Here is a 13302-nt window from a genome sequence, read left to right as displayed (position 1 = left end):
TGGCACTGAAAGACTGAATGTGAATACCAAGAGCCTGATCAAGTCTTCCACTAGTGCGAGCGGAGAATCAAATGGTGGATGTATTGTAAGCAGCTTGTAAATATGGGGTGGAATTGGGGGATTGTTGGCCATATGGCACTTTGATTAGATAGCATTTTTGCATTCTACAAACCACACAGGGATTCCTGGTGTGAGTGAATGCTGACTTGGTCACCATCTATACTAGTTTTCTCCAGTGCATAACAATACTCTCCCCTTCCTAAACAATAGATATGGTGATTTGGGAAGCAGCATTCTGGAAGGCAGGCATTGGCAAAGCTCCTGCAAAACTAGTACTGGCACAGATGCCAGGAAGTTGAAGAGACCCCGCCTCTTGTCCAAGGCAAGTTTCACGAATCAAACTCCTTTGACTGTTCCACAGAGTGGACAGAATCTGTCCTCTCTCTCTCCCCTATACCTTGGGAACAACCAAATATGCAGAGACCAATTTCTAATCTCCCATGCAGAAATAACCTGTGTTGAAGACTATTTGACTCCAATATTTTTAAATGTTTATGCAAAATTATGTTCTGGTTGAAAAATATGCAATTAATAATCCACAGTTTCACAGGGTGATAGATTAGTTTTGCCTAATATTACATATACAAAGGGAGATAGGAGTAAACAGAGAGGGGGCCAAACCAAAACCTGGCATCTGTAGTTTGGATCGGATTTACAGCTTGGATCTACCTCCAGAAGGGGCCAAATCTGAACACAGATTCCAAATATTTTGAACACTGGAGGATCCCAGTTTCAAACCCCAAGTTTGGGAGATTCGAGATCTTGGGTTTGGTTTGGCCAATTACAGAGATCTGAAATTCAGAAGGAGGATTCAGTTTTTCATGTTTGGCTCAGGCCCAACTCTGGTAATAAAAAGTAAGAACTGGTGCATTAATACTGAAGCCTTTGACTGTAGAATCTAGTAAGTTGGTCAATCATACTGCTTTACACTGCCAAGGAGTATTGCTACTTTTCTGTTACATAGCTTATGTACTGTAAAAAAAGCATTCTACAAACAACCAAATACGTAATCAATAAGTTATAATATTTTTTATTCATGTTAGAATTTCTATCAGTGTTTGAACATTAATATTTAGAGAGTTTGTACAATTGCCACTCCAGGTTTAAAATGAGAACCACACTAGATCACAAATGGTAACTAAAACATAATTCAGAATTGTATGAATATTCACACTCTCTTTCTTTCTCAACACTGTTAAACATTTTCTTTTTCCGCAATTGGGTTTAAAATGAAAAGTGTGCACTGTAATCATGTCTCAGCAATGTTCCAAAACATAATGGTATCATCATTACATATAAACTCTTTAAAAATATACTTCTGTCAAAAGACTTGATGACTATTATGTACACTACAAAAATAAATTTTCATATAAATAAATTATATGGCATACTTTTATCTTTGTAACTGAAATGACACAAACCCACTCCTGCCAAAATAGGCAGGCAATGAGACCCAGTTTGAATATTTTTTTCCTTTTTACTCCTTACACTAAAACCTACAATGAGTCCTTAATGTAAATGTTATATACTCTTTCCTATTTAACATTAGTAAGCACTCTATACAAATAAAAATTCCATTAAAAGTAAAAACATAGCTGTAATAGTGTTTCCAATAGAAATAAAATCCCTGCATTTTTGTTTGTTATAAACTGGCATGACAAATACTGTAAGGAAACATTCTTATGATACAAAAATATAAATATCAACCACGATTAAAAAAAGTTAAAAAACAAACCACAAAACACAAAGTTGCCAGCCACTGAGTTCTCCCTTTGCCAATGTGACTATAGGAGAAAAGGTCTACATTGTGCAGAAAGCAGACAGCTCACCCACGTACAATCACACAGAATAAGGAATTGGGGGGCAGGGAGAGAAGAGAAGAGATGAGACATCAAAACACTTCCTTGCTCCCTCCCTCCCACCATCTACCAAAAAAAAAAAAAAAAAAGTGGGGGTGGGGGAGTGACTAACTGATATCAAAGCAATATCAGTGGGAAGCCATAGTGACCTCTGACACAGTAACACGTACACTTGGCAGTTGAAGGTAGCTTCCAATTAGTATCATACAGTTTTGTTGCAGAGTTTTTATGATCTGAGGTCACTACACTGCTAGTGCTAAATTGGGGCCTGTTGTCTTTTTGTCATTAAGAGTTTTCATGTTAGACAGTGAGCTGGACCAGTAGGCAGTTACAGGATTAACCCTTAGTGTGCATCTAAACAGTAGCTTATGTACCACCGGGACAATGCCAGGCTCATCAGCTGTTCTTTTAGTGTTCACTTTGGATACGTGTAGACAAGTGCCTCACGTCAAAGTGTTTTCAAGGGAGCAAAAAAGGTATGACAGTTTGTGCATGATAGTCATACTCCTCCACTCTGCTGGGGAGGCCTGCAGGAAAAGACCCTTTCAGCCACTGGAGAAGTACAAATTCCAATCAAACAATGCCTGGCCTGGAGTGACCAATTGTATTTAGAAACACAGATCTTGTGTTTTTTCTAAACTGAATATTTGTTTTATATATATATATATATAAAATAAAAATTCAATTTTAACTTTAAAAAAAAGAAAAGAAGCTAAATTAGATTAATAAAGGGCTCCCAATTCAGTTTAGCTATTTTAATTAAAAGTACTAATGCAGTAAGAGTTACCTTAGAGGGGAGGGGGGGGAATCACCCCAGGCCTTAGGTGTCAATCATTATGGTCCTGGATCAAGCAGATCAGTAAAATAAGAAGTGAAAATAGATGAAGAAAATAATAATTAAAAAAATATAATTTTTGTCACTTTATATTAACTTGCTTTCTGCCATTTAAATAAAGTGATGAGGGATGCCAGATTGCTTTGAACTGTGCCGTTACTGAAATAAACAACCAGATTATTCCAGTACCACTCTGTTTTACAATATCAATATCAAAATATGGCATCAGTAGATACAAAGGCATATGCTAACTGGATTTTAGCAACTTTCAATACCCAACACCCTTTGCAGTTAAGGAAAATGATTATATTTTGCACTTACATGGCACCTTTCACAAAGGATATCAAAGCACTTTCCAAACAGTAATTAAGCCTCACAACACCCCTCGGAGGTAGCTAAGTATTATTATATCCATTTTACAGATGTGGAAACTGAGGCATAGGGAGGTTAAGTGACTTGCCCAAAGTCACACACAGCAAGTCAGTGGAAGATTTAGTAATAGAATCCATATGCCCTGACCTCCTGTCCTCTCTTCTATTTTAATCATCCCTTTGACAATAGCAGTCTGGAGATTCTGTTGTTAAGTGCCAAGACATTTTTCACTGGCACTTAGCAATAGGAAAATCCTGACTCTGCCAGCATCAGTGAGTTAATGAGCCCACTAAGGGTTACCATACAGTAAAAAAAATTACACTACAGTACACTGGGAACATACATACACACACATGCACACAGCAAAACAAAACCTGCACATAGCTAAACCTACTTAAACCACCAAGATTAACGTGCTTTTCTTCATATCTGCTCATTTAAAAAAAAAAATTATCACGCATAGCGTGTTTGAAAGTTAACAGTAACATTTCATACTACCACAGGGTTGTGAAATGCAAATTTTAAAATATTTTAAACACATACCTTTACAAAAAATCCTATTACATAAGCAATATTTGCATAGAATTATACAAGTAAATTATACAATATTTAAGCAGCAGCAACATATGCTGAAATTTAGGACTAGATTAAGCTTAGTTGTGGCACAGAGATCAATGTACAATAAGTACAGAACACAAACAATATTGTCCCACTCTATTAACAAGAGTTAACTCCAGATTATACTACTTTACATTGTTCCTTTGTATATTACATATGTGTACACCTTTTAAATATTTATAGAAATATTTAACAACATAATACAATAGGTTACAGTAACAGTGAACTGTTATCCTGATGCAGCATGTCCTTTTCCATAACTTCAAGCAGTTCTGGAAAGAGGAAGTTTCCCCATCTTTGGCCTCTTCTTTGCTTCAGTTGTTACCCTTTACAAAAGAGAGAAAACACAAACATTCACTTAAGCTTAAGAAAAATAAATAAACCAAACCAACCCAAAATGCATGTGATTGTTCTTGTGATTAAGGTACAGGACTAAGAGTTAGGAAATCTGGACTGTATTCCCATCTCTGTCACTGATGTCATGTTTTAAATGTCCACTAATTTTGAGTGCCTCCATTTCTGTGTACTGGACTCCAGTTAAAGTCAATGGAAGCTGCAGGAGAATGAGGTCTTAGGCATCTGAAATTGGACACCAACTGAGGCACCCAAATTAGTGTCCACTTTTGGAAAATTTGAACCTGGCCTTCTCTTTGCCTCAGAATCCACTTCCTTGGGACTCCACTACTTGCCATCTTCCCAGGAGAGCTGTGAGGATACATTCATATATACTAAAAAATACTTCAAAATCTTTGGATAGAAGCTTTAGAAGTGCAAAGTATTTTAATTAGAACTGGTCAAATATTCCCCTTTGGAAATTTTTGATGGAAAATGTCTTTTCAACCAAAATGAAAATTTTTATTTTGTTCAACAGTTTTTGTGTGGTGATGAAACACTTTGAAACTTTTCAAAAAAATGCATTTTTTTTCTGTGTGGAAAACACACATACTTTTTTTTCCTCTGGAAAAAGGTATGAAAAAGTAAGTGAGAAAGTGACCTCCCCCAAAACTATTTTGTTTTGTTTTGAGGGGGGGCAGAACCCCAAAAAATTCATAGAAAATTTTGAATGAAATTAAACATTTTCACTTCTTTCAAAAATGTTTTCTGAAATAAAATGATTTTTTTGATCACTTCTAGTTTTTACATCTTTCTTTTATAACCTCAAAGCCGTTGGCGGTGGGGGGAGAGTTTACCTTCATTTTCATTTTATGGGTCAAATCCTCAAGGGTCAGGAATTATCTCTGACAAACCAAAGGATCATCCACAGTGATGGTTACCACAGCCCAAAGGCTATAACAGTGGCAGCTGCACTCCACCCATACAGGGCGATTTGTTCAGAACCCACTGGACGTGCCCACATACACAGAACTCCACTTCACGAGACCTTGGATCGAGCCCACTTAAAGCAGCACTGTGCAGGAATGTGTGTAATCTCCATACAAATACTTTCTTCAGCCTGCCTTGCACTGTGCAGCAGAACCATGGAGGTTCTGATGCACCAGAGGATTTGGCTAAGTAGTTTATATTCTTTTTACTACATTATATTCAAGGGTCATTTTCTTTTGAATGTAAGTAACTGGTAAGTAATTTGTTGGTCCTTCCCAACAAATGTTGTTTTGTGTGAGATTTTAGGAGGCAGCCTGTTTGAATGATCTGAGCATAGGACTGGGTACCAGGAAATCCAGGTTCTGACTCCTGTTCCATGGCCTTGGACAAGTCAAATAATGGGTATATCTATGCTGCAATTGGGAGGTGAATTGCAGTGCGTGTTGGTATAAGCTCAAAGCTAGCTTGCTAACCAGCTCATAAGAAATAGCAGTGTAGCTGCTGTGGCACAGGCTAGCCCCATGAGTACCTAACCAGTATCTTGGGCGGAATTGTACTTGGATGGCTAGCTCATAGTGCTGCCTGTGCCACTGTGGCTAGAATGCTATTTTCAGCAAGCTAGTTTGATCAAAGCTAGCTAGTTTGATCAGGTATGCCTGCGTGTACTGCAATCACACTTCCTGATTGCACCGTGGACATATCCAATTTTCTGCTTCAGTTTCCCCACCTGAAAAATTGGGATAGTACTATTTACTTTAATACTTGTACAGAACTCTGAAGATGTCAAGGGCTAAGTATTGTTGTTTCACCCAAGCTAATTTTCTAATGCAAAATGCACCGATATTTATGGGTGGGAAATCCCAGTCATTGTTGCCCAGAGGGTAAAGCAGCTGGGAGGAAAGATACCTTAGGAAATTCTTGTCTCCTCCTCCTCCCCTCCCCCACCCCCACCAGCGTCTGGGAAGGACAAAAATGTACCTTAATCTGAGCTGTTGCCATTTGTCCTTTCTTCACATTCAACATCTTGCAGTTCTATTACTTCTACTTTAGAGTTTCTCCTCTCACACCGTACATTAAAAGGCACATGGGGGTCCTCAAATGTTCCATGGTCAGTTTCATGGTATCCTTCGTAAGATGGAAAGCCTCCTCCATGAGAGTTATGGCTGTGCACAGCAGGGTGTACAGCAACAGTAACTGAAGCGGAGGCAGTCACAGTAGTGATAGGCTGGCAGTATGCTGGCACTGAAGTACCCATGGCAGTGAATGCTGGGCTTCTAATGTTATGAGAGCGAGCCCTATGGCCCGAGCGGTCCCTATTGCTAGGTCCAGAATGCCCTTCAGTAGAAATTTCAAAAGCGTCCCTGCGCGGCCTGTAAGGGGGCGGTCGTAGTCCTTCCCTCAGTTCTCGTCTAGGTTGTCTGTTATGATGCCATGTCTGCTGGGACCCGGCTTCTGGGTTAGACTGTAATTTTGGACTTGGCTGATGACATCTTGTCTCTGGCTGAACCACCTGGAAATGAAATGAGATATGTGGTTAAATCTCTGCCTTAAAGCATGTAAACAAAAGTTACACATGCTATAGAAATATTTTCCCTGGTGCAGCCCTGAAGTGTACTGTCCTGGACTAACTCTAGAAGTGAAGCATTCTGGAGTCTTATTTGTGCCTTTTTGAAAGACCGTTCTCTCCCAAAATTGTTACAAGTCACTGGGAAGTACAACTTTGCAGATAAACACAGGACTGTCATTGAAAGCATTATGTATACCTCCCACATACTGCTCAGTCTTTTGAAAAGGGTAAATAGCAAGCGCTACAACTTAAGTGGTTCAATAACCAAAATTGCTGGGCTTTGGCAAAGACTCTCTTCCAGCTGGGGTACATACACAGGATGTTAGTGGGATGGTTTGTATAGATTGCAGGAATCTGGTTTCTGGATCTCTGTAAAAAGCGTGAAGCACAGCAGCCACATCAGTCAATAAACCGTGACCAACTTCAAATGTGGCTCTGCTTGTACCTATTTTTAGGCCTCTGCTGAACAAAAACAGATCCACATTGCAGCTCAGCGTGCAGCATCCTGGGGGGTAGGAGACGGAGCTTTTTAGTTTATCTTTGAAAGGAAAGTTATGCTGGCCCAGTGGCTTAGGGCTTGGGCACTGTGCTGACACACAGCAAATCCAAGGTTTGGAGAAACCATGAGACACTCTTTCCCTGGTCTGCACCAGCCCTTATCCTCTAAAATGTATTACTGGAAGAGAAATATAATATGAAGATAGCCCACGTGGCTCTGGGTGGCTCTGGTTCATATGGCTCTGGGTGGAGCCACATTTATTCCAGAGCCCCTTCCCTTTTCTTTCATAGAGTCATCCGGAACAGTTGTCAAAGGACCTGCCAGTCCTGCACTTCCAGCTCAAGCCAGTATGCTGCAAAGGCATTTACTGATGAAAATGCGCTGTGCTTTGATACAACCATTTTATCTGAATTTCCTTCCTAAATGAAGGGGTGAAAAAGCCTGAGCATCCATCATCTGGAAGTGCTCTTAAGTTTGGGCCAGTTGCAGCCAGAGGTACAACGCAAAAAAAAAAAAAAAAAAGTCAGAAATATAAACATTGCTATGCAAACTGAAAAAGATAAATTCTTCCAAAAAGCCAAAACAAAATAACTTCCTCCCCTTTGTCCCCCAAACCAACATGTGGATTACTTACAGTCGATCTGGCAAAGACAGGATTCTCAGTTGCTTCCACTATTACTTGGTGGACTGGTGCACCAGAGCTCTGAGTGGCCTCGTACTGATGGAGTTCCTCACTGATTCCTGACACTGTAGTCTGAGAACTGTACTCGGAATCAGATGAATCTGATCCATTATTTGTGTGTCCAGGTGGCAGTGCAAACCTCACGATGTTAGGGGCGGGCTCAGGAGATGGAGTAGGCAATCTGTTCCGTCCGTTAGCTGGAGAAACCTAATAATGACAATTGAAACCCCTTATAATTACTAACATTCAACAAAAATGTTCTTCACCAAGCTACGTCTACTCTTGTCACCAAAACCATTTTGTTATTTATTATTTGCTACATTCTCTGCTACTGTGCACAGTGCTGTACCAAAAAGAAAGAGACATGATCCCTGTCTGTGGATTTGAACATAATTACATATATTCCTGTCAATGTCTGGGTGTGTAAGTGTGTATAATACATATATTTCTTGGTATGTCATTAAAAGAGTAATTTCATGGTTATGTATAGTGTATATCTATTAGAAAATATGATTTTGTGTATGTACATAGATAGATGGATACACACATAATAGCAAGCACTCTATGTGTGTGTTATATACACACACACACACACACACGCTCCCCCATATCTATATCTCCACACACACTATACACACAGCTATAAAGTTACTTTCTTTTAACAACAGTAGAGAAAACTCAATGATCATGCCTTAGAGGGGTAACTGTGATATACCCAATGAGCTATCAAGTGGAAGTTTGAAGGCCATGAATGCTCTCTTGTTGGACTTGCATTGGACGGTTTAAGGCCCTGATCCTGCAAAGGGATCGATTGCATGGACAGTCCAGGATCTCACTAAAGCCTACAGGATACCATGAGAGTGTATTTGTTGATAAGGGAGGATCCTTTTGTAGACTTGTGGCCTAAGGCAGTGGTTCTCCAGCTGTGGTCTGTGGACCTCCACTGGTATGGGGAGCCCTTCCTGGTGGTCTGCTGAGTTAAATATTTTGAGAATGAAGCAATGAGGGGCCGGAGTGCTAGGAGGAAACACAGATCTACAAAAGGAGCTCTCTTCACAAAATGGCCTGTAGAATGAAAAAGTTGAGGAAATCTCTGCTCCTAGGGCATAGCTAATACATGAAATTCTGCTTTAAAATGAAGCTAATTAAATCATGCATTTGTATCTAAACCAAAGAGACAACTTCCAACCCACTGGTTATTATACAAGACACCTTCTGATTACTAATCAAGAATATCAAATTAAGAAAAGAAACCACATTTAATATTTTTTTAAATAAAACAAAAAAAGAGCAAGAAACAAATAAAAATCAGAATTACAAAGTGAATAATAGGTTTCTAGGAAAGAAAGAAGAAAAGGACACATTAATTTCTTCTGATCATAAATGTAACTACTGACCTCAGGATATGGTCCAAAGAATGAAAGAAGAACTGGAAGCAGCACCAATCCATTTAAAACTCCCAGAATGGTTAAAATTGCCAAAACAGCAAAGAAATACCTGAAATATTGTTTAAAAAGAGGGAGAAAAGGGCCATGAATACCATTAGGAATACAGAAGATTGCATACTACTCCCAAAAATAATTTAACTTTTAAAAAGAAAAATATGCTAATGCAAGTCTCAGAAACTTTAAAAATATTGTACAAAATCATGACTTTTTATTAATACATGTATTTATTTATTTATTACCTTTTGGATTAGAGAAGCTACATTCCACAACCCAAAGTGTTAGTTGATAAAGGAAAGAAAAAAAATGAGTTTGTTAATTTACCAAAATCTTGTGGCATGTAATGTTATTTATAAATGTGTTACACAAACACAAAAATATGGAATGTGAACTGAATGGCTGAATGGATTGAAAGCACAAATACAATGAAAAGGGGCCCCCATTAGTGAAAACCCAGCAGAAGCAAACAAATGAAGTGAAGGGTGTAGAATTTAAACAATTTAGCCTAGAAGGAAAAGAAGCCCACTTCTCCCAGCAGCTAATCCACTGTGAAATGCTTCTGCATCTAACAGCGGAATCTCTAATTAAATCTCTAGTGTATCAGGTAAGGCTTTCCCTTGCCGTTCATTAATCACAACTTTCCGCCTAGAATTCTGTGAGTTCCAGTTTTACCAAATAGCTCAAATTGCAACCTTTTTAGAACACAGGAACCAGCTTTCTGCCAAGAAAATGCTGCCCATTCTGTAGTAAGCTTCAGCATTGTACTGAGTAAGAGCACTCCACAATGGCAGAGCTGCATTGCAGGCTAATCTTTTGTTGAACAATTTAGCATTTCTGAATACTCTTGTTTTGCGTCAGCCAATTCAAACATAAAGGCTGAAGTACTATGGAGGACGAGGAAAGTGCACAAGTGGTTGTCCTTTCCCACCATTGAGGGCTAAGGTCTGGGATCCTTCATGAATACCAAGGTAAACCTGTCAGTAAAAGGGAAGCCTTACTAGTTGGTATTCGGCACAGCTGGAGTTCAGACTAAACTCAAGGCTGCGTTGTAACTAATGATTTCAAGGGCTCAGTCCTGGACAAATTTTTGGACAAATTTTTGGAGGGTCTGGGTGCAGGAGGAAAAATAGGGGCAAGTTTCCTAATAACAGCGCCACTGCTGATAACATTGTTTAGTAGGCGACAAACTTTATTGCCTATGTTTCCACATCTGATCAAATATATCAGATTCCTGTAAAACTACAAATATCCTGCTATTGTAAACACTTTGGAATTTTTGATCTGCATTAGCAAAATCAAGGAACCAATCTCCTTCACTAATATAAACTACCAGAACTTCATGCTGGGACATGTATCAACAACAGGCATTAAAACACATTTGCATCTCATCCATCTAACACTAGAATAAACAGGCTGATTACAAGTCTGGCCACTTAGCATATACAATGTCTGTTAATTTACTTAATCTTCCTAAACACACTGATGGGCTAAACTATCCCTTTCCGGAAGTTTGGAGTCTTTTTCACTCACTGTAACAATGCTTCAGATTTGCTCATTTATTTTACATCTGTCTTAGAAAACCAAGGGGAACTGAAGCCAGATTGTGCTAGAAAAAAAGAAACTGGTGGGCAAAGACAAAGTTAAACAACAAAAGTTTAAAATGTGAAAGGCTCATTTTATTTGTTAAGCAAATATCAAATCCAAATTTAGAATCAAACAAGACTACATGCTGCCATTTACTATGTCATGAAAATGTGCACACTATCTGCTTATGTGAGCAATATGTAGAGTATTACAACAAATATGTTACTGTAAATTTCATTCAATCTGCAGGAAAAGCCCAATCCTACATAGTGCTCATCACGTTATAGGAGCAGGCCCTAACTGAATAGTTCTGCCTCATTACCTCACCACCAACAAAAACTGAGACACACAGAAGACTTGGTGGAAGTTGCATTTAAGGGTACATAGTGTGACTTTTTTTTTTTTTGTTAGATGACCTGATTTAGTTTACATCTATTTATCGAGCTCACTTTAGTCTGAACAGTCCAGTCATCTATCAGACCATGAATGTTTGGTCCAGCACTACTCCATTCCTCCGCTTTTTTTTTTTTTGGGCCATAGTCTTCCACAAAGAACCAGTGTTACTTCTAAGATTAGCCATTTTGCAGAGCTCCACAGGTTGTTTGGAATAGAATAGGATCCATTTCACTGCATTTCTCAAATTCCCTTCAAAAGAAAACCTTGCTTTCCTCTCATACTTGACAAATTCACATTCTTAATTAAATGCACAAGAAACAGCCTGCCTTTAGCTATAAACAGGTCCTCAGGCTTTGCTTTACAAATTTTAATACAAACGTCTATGTTCACGCTTATGGTTTCCTACATCCTAAACAGGGCTTCAATTTTTTTGTCAGTTAAAACCTGCTGCAAACTTCATACAGGGATGACAGGGGAGGGGGAGGGAAAGAGAGTGTCAGTTTCAGGATGTTTATAGTTCCTCTTGTCCCTTCCACACAAAATGCTGTACATATGAAAAGTCTGAGTTAAAGGTCAAATCCAGCTAACCACTGGACAATACTAGGTATTTGGAGCTAACTTATTTCAGAACTGAGCAAACGAGGCAATAGAGGACCCCTTTTGTTTCATTTTAGGCTGGGAGTCTAATTTTCCTGGAACTTAATCCAACGTCAGCAAAGGAAGTATTATTGCAATTAGCATGAAACAAGGAGTTAATAAAGCAGAGGTAAAGCAGGACCATGATGTAAGCATGCACAGTAGTAAAACAGCAGATACACTGAAATGACCAGACATCGAGGGTGTACACATTTAAAAAAAACAAAAAATAAAAAAAGTCAAGAGATGCTTTACCTGACAATAAAGTCAAACTCGGACCCTGCAAGCATTAACACTCCAAGCAGAGTAGACACAGCTCCATCCAATACTGGTGCAAACATGTGCTCCAATGCAAGGACAGCCCTGCGGTTCTTGTCTCCTATGGCGGTTAAAAATGCCTATAAAAAATAAACTCCATATCATCATTTCTTTGTACACAGTCTTTAAAAACTCTCAGCCTTTCCCAAAGCATGCACGTTTCCTCCCCCTGCCCCAGCTAATTACTCCAATTTACAGTTTATTAAAATATCTTTGTGGCTGCCTAGAGTTCAAGACAAGGTCTGATTCTTCAGTCATTGTATACAGCTGCTACTGAAGTCATGGGAGTGGAGTGAGGATTGATTGCAGGGTCAGGGCCACAGCAATAATTTTCTGAAACAACCCCCACCCCACCTCATAAGGATTTTCGTTTGTTGCTCTGTTTGCCTGTTCCCACCCACAAAGGATTTGTTTAATTTTGAAAGAACTTCTCATGTAAAAATTATAAGACTACTCTTGAAGTTCTTACCTGGGCAAAACTCCCATTGATGTCATGGGAATTCTGTGGTAGCAGGGACCACATGACTTGAATTATTATTTGTTGTGGACTTGGACGTGATCCTGCAACCTTTACTCACATGCATAGTCATACTGAGTTCAGCATCCTATTAATGGGCTGTATCTTTCTGACTCTTTTTAAGCAGAATTCTCCACTGATGTCAGTGGATCTCTCCATGTGGGCACAGGACCCCATGCTAGCAGAGCTTTATGCACAATCAGCCCCTAACTAAATGAGATGAGCAGGATTTGACCCAAAGTATCCAGTGGGTCTTCTCATATATACAAGCACTGCAGGACTGTGCTCTTCTTATTCTTTATATTTATGCTCCATTTTATGCAAATATATTTACAATTTTTACTACTTCAAAACCAAACAACTATAAATCTGTCTCAGGGTTTTATCCTGCCACTCATCCCTATAGTATCTGAGCACTGATGTAATTTATAGAGAATCTATCCTCCTCCCCATGACTCCTGAGTAAGCAACTCACAGCATATAACATAGTTCAGTACTCAAGATTTATAAGAATAACAGTGAACCAAGGAAAACTAATGTATCCAGGGTTAGCATATTTTATATATACATGCTCAGTTATGGATAACAAAT

At 38.9% G+C, this 13302-nt stretch overlaps 1 protein-coding gene across 2 annotated transcripts in view; it reads right to left on the bottom strand.

Annotated features, from left to right (window-relative positions):
- Window positions 1–1074: 1074 nt before the first annotated feature.
- Window positions 1075–13302, bottom strand: part of PTCH1 (patched 1) — an 88736-nt gene continuing 76508 nt past the window's right edge. For both annotated transcript variants that reach the window (XM_034773778.1, XM_034773777.1), the window contains exons 20-24: window positions 12132–12274; window positions 9213–9312; window positions 7768–8022; window positions 6046–6577; window positions 1075–4070 (exon numbers count right to left, since the gene is read on the bottom strand). In XM_034773778.1, the coding sequence (XP_034629669.1) occupies window positions 6047–6577; window positions 7768–8022; window positions 9213–9312; window positions 12132–12274 (1029 nt within the window). In that variant the 3' untranslated portion in view covers window positions 1075–4070; window position 6046. The remainder of the gene's footprint in view (window positions 4071–6045; window positions 6578–7767; window positions 8023–9212; window positions 9313–12131; window positions 12275–13302) is intronic.

Source organism: Trachemys scripta, chromosome 6 (assembly GCF_013100865.1).
Source record: "Trachemys scripta elegans isolate TJP31775 chromosome 6, CAS_Tse_1.0, whole genome shotgun sequence".
Classification (NCBI taxonomy): domain Eukaryota; kingdom Metazoa; phylum Chordata; order Testudines; family Emydidae; genus Trachemys; species Trachemys scripta.
Note: the sequence above shows the minus strand (reverse complement) of the source record. Positions and strands in the feature narration are given on the sequence as shown.